At 42.1% G+C, this 13,985-nt stretch overlaps 1 protein-coding gene across 1 annotated transcript in view; it reads right to left on the reverse strand.

Annotated features, from left to right (window-relative positions):
- The window catches only part of rapgef6 (Rap guanine nucleotide exchange factor (GEF) 6), a gene marked incomplete in the record, with an annotated part of 127,389 nt that extends 113,404 nt beyond the window's left edge, over positions 1–13,985 (reverse strand). The window contains 1 exon segment of the mRNA XM_061085217.1: positions 13,571–13,985. Within this exon segment, the coding sequence (XP_060941200.1) occupies positions 13,571–13,645 (75 nt within the window).

Consider the following 13,985-nt stretch of genomic DNA (forward strand, 5'->3'; position numbering starts at 1 on the left):
AGTGTTTCCACAGTGGGATTTGCCAAAGGGGCCTCCCACAGCACTGCTTCTGTCAGCGCTCCAGACTCGATCCCACTCTATAGCGGCAGCTGGCAGCCGCCCAGCTTCAAATGGACGTGACAAGACAGTTGATACTCGCTGTCAAAACCGCAGCTAGTTAGGGTCGGCAGTTATCCTTCCCGGATCCACTCGTGACAGATGAATTCATAAAGACGAATACTTTGGTGTGTTTGATGAACCAGATACCATTTGTGGAATTTAAAAAAAACTGGCAGACTCGGAACAAACAGCCACAGATTAACCAAAGATCAACCACAGAGCACCCTGTGCTATAATACCCTATTTGACTTCAAAAACCTGGCTTTAATTTCCCTATGGCACTGAATGGAGTATTTGTAACTAAATGAGCAACAATCCAAGTTGAAACATACAGAAAAAATAAAAGATGAGATCTGGTCAATGGAATATCGTTTTTGTTTGGGACATATAAACTTATTTTATGCTGGGAACTTTGTGGTGGGCAGTTGCTGCTGTCCTATTCTATCATTTCCCCCAGGTCACTAAATCCTGATTTGTAAATGTACTGTGTCTGCTATAGCTGTCACTTTTTATTTGCAATGTGAGAAAGATTTTTTGACCATTTAGAATTCAAAAGTATAACAGTCTTTCTGAGGTGATGCTCACATTCAGCTAGACCTATTTTGCATGTCCTATTGACCCATCCGTAAACTAAGCTAATGCTTTTACTCTATTTGACTTGTGTTCAAATGAATCCACACAAATGACATCTTGAATTTGTCCAAATTTGAGGATTGCTGCTCAAAAAAGCTTTTTGTGGTCGTACGCACACACACGGTTTCTTGGCCTTCACAAAGGTTCAGTGTGTGAGACCCGAGGAGAGTTGTTCTTTTACGATGGTTCAAGGTCAGAAACAGGTCATGGCTGCTAATGATGTGCAGCCACATACAAGAAAAACAGTAACTGAGCCAGAATCTGTCCTCGGGCTAAAGAACTTAAATACTACAGTATATACAAAAGGCTACAGATTCTTATTCCATGAAAAACATGTGAAAGGCAGCACTTTCAGAAACAAGAAGACTCAAACCATGTCAAAGTAGCTTGTTTCACATTGACTGGTCAAGCTATATTATGGCAGGTACTCTTTATGTCTCGAGGCTGCTTATAAATAAAACTCAGAACTGTCCGACACAGTTAACTTTCTGAAATGGACGGAATCAGGAAACAGCTTCTTAAAAAGCTACATCAGTTTTGATTGGTAGATGTGAATTAGTCAAGTTTCTAAATCACTTAATATTGTATTAGAGTGTACAACCACTTTACATCACACAGACCAGTTACACACACACACACACACACACACACACACACACACACACACACACACACACACACACACACACACACACACACACACACACACACACACACACACACACACACACACACACACACACACACACACACACAGTGGATATGATGCAGTCACAGGGACAAAAACACAGGAGCAGTTTTAAACGTTGGTCTTCAAAGTCCTGACTCATCTCTACAGACCACATAAGTCAATGTCAACAGCTCAGACCCCTGGAGGGAGCTCGTGCAGTAACCTTGCAGCGCTCTTGTTTTTTTGTTGTTGATTTTTTTACCGGCAAAACAAAGAGGCAGGTCGAAGTTTAAATTAGGAGCGGATCATTTCCCCTGTGTATCTGCACTGCTTGGCTACTGTAAGGAATGCTGCTGCTGCTGTTGACTACAGGCCGGTCTCTGAGGGATTTACAGCCTACGGTGTTTGGAACCTACGTACTGCCTGTGCTCTACTGAACCCTCGCCACACAGGGAACATGTTTTATTACTGTGGCAACAAAGAAAAGTATTCAAAATCCTGAAGGACAAAAACATGCAAGGGCAAGAAGCCACATGTGTAACACTGAAACAGCTACTTTTCATCTTAAGTGTGTCCGTTAAGTTTGCAAGTCTGTGAGTTTGGTGAAGTCAAAGACATTTTGGACTCAGCCGAAGGCAGCATTTGTGCAAGAGACCTGAAGAAAAGGTCTGACATACCAGAAAACTAACCATTGTCTGAGAAGCTGCTTTCAGAAATGCACTGAAGTTAAGATATTCTTCCTGACATTTTCTGGAGGGGCTTTTTCCACACCTCTTCCTGATAGCTCAGCAATAAAAAGTGCAAGTGAGCCCATCTGCGAATACAATAGAAACATCTCCAGAAAGTTCACAGGGAGGAAGTGAGGATGTTTTATAAGATACGAAGGAAGTGAAACTGTAAATACAAATATCTCAGAATGAAAAAGATGTTCCACACACGTAGAAGACGCTAAAGAAGATGTCGACTTGGAAAGAACAAGATTCTTCTGGCAATTAGAGCCAAAGCAGAAATTTGGGGATGGTAATAGACTCTGTCGTAAATCTAATTAAAGTGCTAATGTACTTTTTAGTGGGAAACCATAAATCATCCAGCCACAAACTGTTACATTACAGACAAACATTCAGATCTTGACATGAATGTAGTTCAAACACAATCATTACAGCTCTCTAACAAACAGACACAGAGCTGGAAGCAGCTGCTGCTTTCCTTTTCTCACACACACATTCCTGACCAGGTTTGGAAGCTCATAAAAGTGCTTTAATGAGAACACAGTGGCTACAGGTTCTGCTGCTTCTCGGTCTATTTCTGTTCTGAGAGACAGACACCCAAACAAGACTGAAGGACTTCTGGTGCCCTCTGGAATAGAAACAATTTCAGGACATTTGATAATCAAACAGATTAATATATAATGGATGTAATCTTTAGATGTGCTCAGTTACTTTCATGGTCACTGGAATGCTGTCAGGGATTCACACTGCTTATGTTTCCCTGCTTAATGCTGTTCCTCTATAGAAATGCACCAACCAGGGGCCTTAGACAGGGAATAGGTGAAGATCAAAAAGTAAAAGGTAACACCGTCATTGGCTGACTAAAACATGCAAGGTGAGCCCAACTGTAGCATCAGTCTGCATTCCCTACAAACAAGACAGGTATCAGCTGACAATATCGGCCTGTTCACCAGCTGCCCAGTGTGAAATGTAGCCCCACGCACACACACACACAGTAGCACATTGATGTGTAGGTAAACATGTATGCACACAGGGAACCCTGGGGCTTCCGGGCTGTGAGGTTGGCCGTAGCCACAGGAAAAAGCTGACGTGTTTACATTCAAACAATACGCAGGGAGACAAAAGCCTGGCTGTTGTTGTGGTCCACTATGTGAACGAGGGACAAAACAGGTTTTAGAAAGCCAGGCTATTAGAGACTTGTTATTTCAAGTGGTGCCATTTCACTAATAAGCTGAAAATTAAACCTGTGATGTCAACTGTGAGGGTTACAGCACGATTAAGGCAGTTTAACGAGCTACAGCTAAAGCAAAGGATTAACTGAGTAAACACAACTGACTCAAAGTCAGTGGCGCTGCAACTAATGGTGGATTTTATGATTCATAAATCTGAACTGGTTTGGTGCTAGGGGAAAAAGGTTTCCAGAGCCCAAGGTAATGTCTTCTCATCGCATATTTGGTCTAAACAAATGCTAAGAATGACCTGGTCTGCAGCGATGATGGAGGCCCTGAAAAAAAATGATATCATGCTAATGCTAGGCATGTTTGGTATATAGACGGCCAACGTGTCTCAACTTCCTCCCATTGCACAAAGATGAAACAAATATATTTCCAATACAGGATGTTGTTCGGAGCCAAAGTCTGTGCAGTGGCGATCAGGTTATCAAAGTCCACACCACACACCCAGCTTCATCAAAAGCAGCATCCACTTCAGGTGTCAATCCTAATGTCTCACCTTTTTTTATATAATCTAATAATTAGAAACTTATCCCAAAAATTAAAGTGAACTTCCACCAACTTCTGTGATAATCCGTCCAGTAGTTTTTCAGTAATCCTGCTAACTAACAGAAAAACAAAGAAATGCAGATAATCTTGGCAGAGGTAATGAACACAAAAATACTCCAGTGTGACAAAACTAAAATGACAGAAATATTGGAAACAAATATTTTGGACTTATTTATTTTGCGTGTAGTTTGCCTGTTGGTGGCAGCAGATGCAATATCACAGCCTCACCTAAAAACAAATAATTGAATTATAGTCAAAGAAATCAATGAAAACAAAAAAAAAATGTTAACACTTATCCATCCAACAGTTTTAAAGATATTTTAGTCATTCATAGAGCAATGCTGCTAGAACGCCAAACACAAATCAAATCCCAAAACCTCCTGTTCTACATAAGCATTAATCTGACCATGAACTGCAGAAACTCTTTTCCATCTGAGGCATTCACATCAGTGCCAGGTTTTCATGAGTTTCCAATTTTTAGATAATCATTACATTTGTTCTAATTCAATATTGTCTTTTAGGTATCCCATATACAGCAAGTCTATTCTGCCAAACAATGCAACTTAGAAACATCAGCTCTATTGCAAACATGGGCTGAGGGTAACGCTGAGCACGAGAGCTGGAGAACATGTGGACGGCCTTCACCGTTTCAAATGGCAAACACAAAGAAGCGTGGGACTGTTCTTTTCAGTCGGTTACAGCGTGTTTTTTAAATAGTGTCACATTTCTCTTGTGCTGTTTCTCAGGCTTCAGCAGGCATCTGAAATACACACAACTGGGGGAAACTGGTGTCACAGATCTCTCAAACCAACAACCACAAACCATAGAGCGGAGACGACAGAGAGCCTGCTCACTAAAACGTGAGTCACTGCAGTTTTTTATCGTCTGTGCGCCAGTCCAGGGGCCCTTCACTTGAGTTAAGAGTGGCCTTTATTGGCCCCACAACGAGAGCTTTCACTGGCCTGGGTCAGGGGAAGGCTGCGTTTATTCACCCATTCAAACACAAACAAATCCACAAACACACTGTCCTCCACAGTGTCTGATTCACACACAAGCGCCTCTGTATCCTTTTAATTTCAGCCTCTCTCTCACAACCCTGCACTCTGTTGGCAAATTCATGTGTGTTGATGTTGGTACTGGCGTGCGTCTTGAGCTTGGGAGTGTCTACTAGGTGTGTGTGTGGTTGTGCTGCATATACGTCATACTGGATTTATTGAAACTTGACTGGAAAAATTAAAAACTCTGTGTCACTGTGAGGACGTGTGTAGATACAGTATCTCTGCTTTAGGTCAAAAACTGCCAATATCCAAATATGTTGGAAGTCCAAGGTGAAAATAAAGATTTTTTGATGTTTTCTTGGAAGTGGAATTTTATCGAGGTTTCACCAATATAAACGGTCAACTTGTTCTCAGCTTTCAATCTTGACATTGGTTCCCATTTTATAGCATCAGACACAAAAGGAAGATATCCTTTCTGATCAAAATGCATTAATCGTGTGCTTTGACTTTTTAGTTTGGTCAACGTCCTATCAGCTAACATGGAGAAGTGGGGTTTGCAAGCTATACTTCAACCAACCACCTTGGGGCGATCAAGTGGATTTGGCTTTACTTTTTTGGAACCAACAGTGCTGATGAAACATAGTTCAGTTTTTGAGTATTAAAAAATGACTAAAACAATACTTGGTCACTTTGAATGATTCTTCTTCGGTCATGAATAGTTCAGGTTTCTGAGAAATGTAACGTTATGACGTGAAGCTGAGTTTGAACATCCAATCCACAGCACTTCAAACAGCCCTATGTTCAGCACTGCATGAAAAATCACACCCTCCTCACTCATTTCACACTGGTTCAGTACAATGCACATCCTGCTGCACAGGGATCTGCTGGCAAGAGGGAGAAAAATAAAAAAGTTGGGCCTGGCTCAACTTTCATCCACACGCTGACTTTGCCGATATAATAGAAGCAAGCAAACATGTCTGGTACGTTAAATTTGAACAAGAAGAGCATATAATGCCATTCTTTACAATTGTTGAAAACAAAAGAAACTGTTGCCTGTTATGTTTCCAGAGTTATAGAATCATGACTGACAGCATTTTCTTTTTAAAAAGGAACTCCACCAACTTTAAAATTCAAAGTCTGTTTACAGGTTTAGGGCACAACTGTCTTGTGTTTCCAGAGGGAGCTGCATGAAGTCTGATTATTTTAGTCATGAAGCATCACCTGAGAAATGAAAAGAAATGTGAGCGTGGAACCTCTGTGTCCTGCTCCTGTCGATCTGTCAGTGGTTGAGTTGCATTGTGGGTAATGTAGGTCCCAGGTGGAAAAAGTATGAAGACTGTGTGCAATTGAAAAGACAATATCTCTGGTTCTGCTGAGGCAGTTGTAATGCTTTTTCTGAGCTCCATAATTTTGTAGCAGTGTAAAGCTAAATCAATCTGTGTCTGCCAAACTGTCAAAAACATGGATGTGTTATTAAAACTTCGAATTTCTGGGTCATATTTAATCTTCTACCCTTCTTCTGTTTGCAGTTTAAACATCTTCTCTGTATTAGTCATGCTCGACACTTTCCCATTGTGTCACTGACATTTCTAGTACAAGCATCAATAACCACAAACAAATATACAAACCGCAAACCTGTGGCACGCTCCACCAAGCAATGCTGGCTCCCCCTTGTCCACATTACTTCTGACAAATGGGACAAGGCTTCAGATCAACGATAACTTTCTTTATGAAGGAAAAAAGTAACGTGTTTCCCCTCTTTTTCTAGGCATGGTGAGTTATGGTCTGTTTCAAATTATTTTCCTCCTCTGTATTGCAATAAAACACACACACACACACACACACACACACACACACACACACACACACACACACACACACACACACACACACACACACACACACACACACACACACACACACACACACACACACACACACACACACACACACACACACACACACACACACACACACACACACACACACACACAATGACATGTAATAAGACCCGGCTTGTGTAGTTTTCCAACTTTCGCTCGAACTCTCGCTTGCACCTCACAAAATAAGTACAACCTCACTCCCCCTCTCTGTTACTTCTGCCTCCTGCCAACTCTCTCACGTTTGATTGGAAGTTGCCTCTGCCGTGCTCTCATCTCATCGTCTTGGCCCAGCTTCCTACTCAGTGTTGCTGTATCCAATTTTCTCAGTTGGAGCACCCATATATATTCGTCTTCTCACCTCTTTCTCAGCCATCTCTTTTCAATACCTGCCACTATATCCTTCTCAAACATGTTCCCTCATATCTTAGCCTACTGTCATGTACTCGATTGGGCTCTAGCCAAAGCATCTCTCTCTCTCGTTCTTCCTGTGTCGCAACAGCTCTCTTTCTCAGGGCTACAAGCCCGTTTCTGTCTCCTATCACTTCTTTTACGAAGGCTCTTATTTGCTAATAAATGATCCCGCCTTCGAAATGTCCCACTCCCGACCCCCCCATGCGATTCACTCCCCCGACGTGTTTGTCTCACAACTCTGTTATCAGCTGTGTAATGTGGTGGAAAGTGTATCGACCTGACAGGAAGTGTCACCGTGTGAGTTTCACATCAACAGCTGCCTAAGCTACAGGTCCGACAGCAAGGTGAGACACTGAGAGGAAACATAAACCAAACATTTTTCTTCATTTTGTAATCCAGAGGAGGAAGAAATCACAACACAACATAATTCGGATTTCCTTAAACATGTCATAAGACACATGAATGAAAAGTGGGGCGATGCATACCCTGCATGTGTTGTGTAAACAGGAAATGCTTATTTTTTTAATAATGTAATTAGGCCATTTCATAATGTAGTAATAAGTTAAACCATTTGATGACAGGTGAATCATTTGAAGTTTGGTTATTGGTTAAAAAAGCTGTCTGTTATGTAACAGGTAGAAAAAGTTGATGCATTATTACGTTAAAAATTAACTTCATAGTGATGTCATGATGATGTCATTCCTAAAAAAATATTGTTGCCCAGCTCTGAAAGTAAACCATCTTGAGATACCCTTCCCAGCTGATGGCAAGCAGGGATTATATACTTCAATCATGATACAGTTATGCTTAATCTAACGGACACGTGAGCCAAACAAATCTGGATGCATCAAAATGTCATTGTCAGCCTGCAAGACCTAGATATTTTGAATGCCCAGTTCAAAATTATCATTATGTGTAAAATGAAACCTTGGTTATATACAACCAATGCTAGAGACAGGTAGAGACACACAATTGACTAATTTTGTAGTCTCCTTTAAATAGGACACTCTGCTATTTTCCTACACACTTTGAAGATGAGCCCTCGGGCCTCTGTCAAGACAATATTGTCTAACTGGTTTTCGCCTTGGATGTGTATGAACTTGCATGTTTGCGCACATCTCAAGAAATTCAAAGGAAAGTATTTAAATATGGAACAAACTAAGGCAGCGTGTGTAGGTCTTAAACTCGATAACGCAGCTGCATTTCTTTGCATTCATTATATGTTACAACTGTTCAAAAGCTCTCCATCAAGTCATGAGTACTAAATATGTGACATGATTTCTGTGACTGGAATCAAACAATAATATGCAAATTATATTTAATTTGTTCCCAAAATAAGGGAGGGCCGATATGGAAAAATAAACATGACATAATTTTAATATATAATTAGTATCTGTGTCAATTTCAACTGGAAGTACAACACAGCCAAACTAAGGCTGTCATCTTTTCATGGCGTTCTCAAGAACTACACCAAATAAAGCTTTTATATTCCGCTCAGCTGAAACCATGATTCCAGCACAGATCACTGTGGATAACCTGCACTCGGCCGTTTGTCTTCATTCAACTGTAAAAAGGTTTTGTACCCAAACACAGTCCATCAACCATGAACCCATCTACATGACCATCTACAAAATTCATGTCAAGAAACACTATTCTACGGCAGAGACACCTAATTGATTAACTGATAAACAACTAGAGCTTCAGACGTAACATACAGTACGTATTAGCTGGAATGTTTCTGTGACCAATCAGACCCCAGGGATGAAAATACCTGTTTTATAAAGACTAGTTTCAGGCTCTACTCCTGAGGAGGGCTGGCCCTTCTGTCAGCGTGTGGACTGTCACTGTCACAAACTGCAGCGGAGAGTATTTAAAGTATTCTGTATCAACAACACTGTGACGCCCCCCCAGGGCAACATTGGGGACAGGTAAGTAATGCTGAAGTGGAAGCAGTTGAACATGCAAACATACAGGTCAACTTATTCCTGATATATTCCCTCAGTTCCTCAGTGACCTACATCTTCTTCCTTGCGCAGCCAATCAAACCTGAGGCCAAAAGGTTTCAATTTCACATTCAAGCTTCAGAGGTTTTATTTCACCGGATGACTTCTCGCTTTTTGAAAACGGAAACACAGTTGTCAAATTAATCTGTTCGTCCCATACTACAACATGAATTTTTAATTTTACCATCTTTTTTTTCAGTGCAAATCCTGCTGAGAGAATTTTCGAAAAGAAGAAAATGTGGACTTGGGCTGTGCAGGGACATAAACGAGAAAACTCTGACACCTTCTGTGCCGTCTGTGCAACCGGCACCAAGTAAACCTGTAACCAGGGCAACTGGCAAAAAGTTAATTTTTAAAAAGTCTGATACTTTCACTCTAAGCTGGTGAACAGCGTCAGCATGAAGGAAACCACCCTCTTTGGTTACTTCTGCTGAAACACACAGCCTCTTTTGAATGACGGCCCTTTGCATACAGGACTAGAACATCCCTTCGACCACACACTGGCCTCCATCCCATGCTCTGTTCTCCTCACAGAAGTTCAGCCGCTCACTTACAAAGCAACACGTCACCACTTAACCCTGTGTTTCCTCCCAGGCGGCTTTGCAATGGCTGGTATTCCCATAAATGTCCGATATGCACGCCGTGCCGCCAAAACCGCCGTAAATCACCCGGCGTGATTTGTATTCCTGTCACCACCGGAGCGTCTGGACAGCACTAAGAAAAGGTGAGGCATGGAGGGCAGCGCCGCACGGAAAACCAGAGAAGCTGGGAACGGTTGACTGGGCAGAAACCCTGCGGTGGGAGAGTGAGATTACCCAGAAATCCAAACATCTGGACGGTAGACAGACGTATCTACAGCTCGTCTGAAAATGTACCTTCCAAGAAATTAACTAGACTGTTTCCCCTTAGATATACTCTCAATCAAGGACGAGTGAGAAAGCAATTCACCTGATTTTAACAAAACCTTAAATTGCACTTTAGTTATACAGTTGGCTTTATAATAACATTCTCAATAGGCCTGCAATTTTTTATATATATATCAAAATGTCCATAGCAATTTCCAAGGGCACAAGGAGACTTTATCCCCTCAACATTCATTAATTCACTATCATACAGTGTGTGAAAGAGAAGTTAATGAGCCAGCCAATGTTTCCTTAAAATATTAATCAGTCCTCTTGATTTACTATATTTAATTATTTAAACAATTAATTTGATTAACAATTGACTATTTCTCCTCTAAATAACAATATAACCATCAGATGAATTAATATTGTTTTCTCAAATAAAAATCAGAGTACCATCACCTCATGCTACATGTAAATACCCAGCTCATTTTATAAGTATACAACCCAAACTTAAAAAAAAATCAATCAACTACATTTCACAAAATGTGGAACTATTTCTTTTTCAATTTCACTTCTGTTCCCAACCTGACTCATTCAGGCTCCTTTCCACTGGTCCCCAAGTATCAGTTTGACGAAAGTCAGCACTCATATAAGTATCTAAAGACCACAACTAGACAAACTAAAGAGAAGTTGATGTGGCAGAACTTAATTGTTGACAGCAAACGATCATTCCAGTTGCTTTCACTTCTTTTTCTTCTTCTATGTTCAGTGATGTCTCACCTGCCTGTTATTGGTCCGAAAGTCCGAACTATCCCAAGGAGTATTTTCACACTGCAAATGATCCGAACCACGGTTTGGTTGACCCTTCCAAAACCACCTCTTTTGGTCTGACTAAGTTTTGACTCACCTTTCGAACTTGATTTAATTTGTTTATGTTCGGAATAAACAACTAAACTGAAACGTCAGAGGGTCCAGACCAAACAAGGTGTGAAAGTAACCTTAATAAAACTTGTATCAGTCTCATTTTTGTCTAGTTTCCAGTGTTGGAAATTCTTCATAAATCATTGACCATCTTATTCTGTTCGAGATAAAAGAGTTACTCAGTTTAGATTTTATTGAGCGACTGCCAGGTGACGTGTTCATCTGCAGGTTTGTTTGAGTCAGGGGGGAGAGGTTCAGTCATCTTGTCTGTGTATATGTGATGGTCAGCAACCTTGAGCCTAGTGAGACTTTCATGGCTAATGTTCATGAATCATGAATAACTGCGTGGAAACATTTCACCTTGTTCATCTCCACCTCTGCTACATTCATGCTGCTAATACTTCTGAAGAAGAATCAGGGAGTGGACAAAATCCTAAGAGTCATTTTCAACTAAATTCCAGAGAATAACAACTAGTTTAAAACTTAATCAAAGCACTAAACATCATGTGACTCACAGACCTGCCTTAGTGCTGTGACTGTGCCATATATTTGGATTAAACACAGTATTTATGGTTTATCCAAGCGTGCACAACTGCCCTCTATGAAGGTGTGAAAGAGGCTTTCTCCCTGCCATGCTCCCACAAACAAACAGGGGATCAGTCATATAAAGGTCCATTCAAAAGCAGCATTCAATGCTGTAGAGATGAAGCCCAGCTGGGGGGGGGTTCTAACTTTTTTTTGTACTCTGAAAGTGCCTTGAAAAGTGCTTGCACCTAAAAAAAAAAAAAAAACTAAAAAACTATAACCCGCAGCTGAGCATGGAAGGGAGTATGTGTGAGCTATTTTTGGGAGCAGAGTGTGTAACTGAAGCAGTGACAAGCCAGCTGTGTTTCCACAGCTTCATGTGGAGGAGGAGGAGGAGGAGGAGGAGGAGGAGGAGGAGGAGGAGGAGGAGGAGGAGGAGGAGGAGGAGGAGGAGGAGGAGGAGGAGGAGGAGGAGAAGGAGGAGAAGGAGGAGGAGGAAGAGGAAGAAGGCGGGATATGAAAGCAGCAGTGATTAAAATGAACTGGCCCCGTTCAAATGCAAGTTTACACAAACTATCTCCTGGGCTTAGCCGTAAGCCCTATGACGGGAAGCAGTGACGTTATGTTTTGTTTACCAAGGCTGTTTTTTCAGGCCCAGAATGCATTGCAGTCACAGGGTTTTCCCGAGTTTAACCACGACATGGACCAAAACATGTCATTCACTGGCTTGAACCCCTCACTTCATACTAGAGCACGACCAAAACGTGGGTTTACTGATGAATATCCACTGACATGAGCCTTTTTAACAATTACACTTTCACTAATATGCAAGGAAACAGCCCATTCCAAACAGGCACAGAGTGGACAGGTGGTGCAGAGTTTACAGTTTTAGCCTTATAGAAAGAAGCTTCCTGGTTTGAATCCCGATGTCGGCCTGTGTCTAGATGAGTTTTCATCGGGTGCTACAGCTTAGGTCAATCAGAGACTCAATTATTCCTAAGTGTGTGTGAATGATTGTTTGTCTTTATAATAAAGTCAGTAGTTAAATTGTAAAACATCAAGCCTGGATTACATTTCTTGGTCATCACGGTGATATAGAAAAAAACTGTTTATCTATTTATTTCTTGACTCCTTATTGGCCCCAAAATATCCATCTTGATCGGGCTCTACTTTGATTCTGTAGCTTTCTGATCAAGACACTCTTAAAGGGATAGTTCACTGAAAAATGAAAAATCATAATCTTCTCACCACTATGTCGATGGAGGGTAGGGGAAGTGTTTGAGTCCACAAAACACTTTTGGAGCCAAAATCCAACAAAGTAAAATGCCTCCATACTGTTGTGGCGTCATCCAAGTGTCCGGAAGCCCCAAAGTTCAAATTCAAATCATTTAGCCTAAAGGTTCTCTGATATTCTCCTGTGGAACAATTTTCACATTCACACGTGCAAGCTACTAGCATCGCTAATTCCGTTAGTGGACATTTAGGCTTAAAACATGGTGTAAATGACGCCTTTTCAAGTTGGATTTGAATGTCAGGGCTTGCAGACACTTGGACGACACCACACAAGGAGTTTGGAGACATGTTGTGTTTTGTTTCAGTTGTTTTCTAACATTTGAAGAAGTGGTCACCATTTACTTTAATTGTACTGAATTTGGCCACAACGCTGTTTACCCCTTAAACTCCAAAAGTGTTGTGTGGAGTCAAGCACTTCGCCCACCCTCCATCGGCCTACAGCAGATTATGGGTCTTTGGGTGAACTTCCCCTTTAACGTGGACCCCTGGACCCCTGACCAGGACCCAGAACGGTCCCTGCACCACAGTTTGAGCCTCACATACATCTCGTCCTGTGTGATTTCTCTGTGACTCCTCTTCTCCTCTCCTCAGACAGCTCCCTGCTCCTCTCACACAGCTGGACACTGAGCCAGGAGCAGGAGTCACTCCTCCTGTGATCACACTCCTAATGAACCCATCGGTCTGACTGATCTGATGAGCCTCCTCTGACAGCTGAGAGGGGTTCAGGCAGCTTTAGCTACTGTTAGCAGCGCGATGCTAATGAGCGATGGATTTGTTTACCTCTGTGCTCCGCAGCGAGGGCGGTTTCTTTAAAGCCAGTTTGAAAGAAGTTTCCGTGGCTCCGGTCATTTTCATAACTTCGGCCCGAGCGCACCTCCGGGGGACTTGGACTCACTCCTCCGGGTTCTTCTTCTTCTTCTCCTCGCTGAACAAAAACCAAGGAAACCCTCACATCCCGCTGGATCCGGTCCGAGCCGAGCCGGGATGGAGTTTAGTCCGGAACACGGAGCGAGCGCGACCGCTTCTCCTCCAGGGGGCGGAGGGAGGTGTGAAAGTTTCTCAGAGTGACAGGGGGCTGAGACCGGGGGGGCTCCGGGGTCCGGAGGAGCACATGTCGGTCCGGAGGAAACTTCCAGGTCGGGAGAAGCCGTCAGTCACATTCAGGGGCTGAGATTTCTCCTTCTGCTCCTCCTGC

The sequence above is a fragment of the Limanda limanda genome, chromosome 14 (assembly GCF_963576545.1).
Source record: "Limanda limanda chromosome 14, fLimLim1.1, whole genome shotgun sequence".
NCBI classification, from domain to species: Eukaryota; Metazoa; Chordata; class Actinopteri; order Pleuronectiformes; family Pleuronectidae; genus Limanda; species Limanda limanda.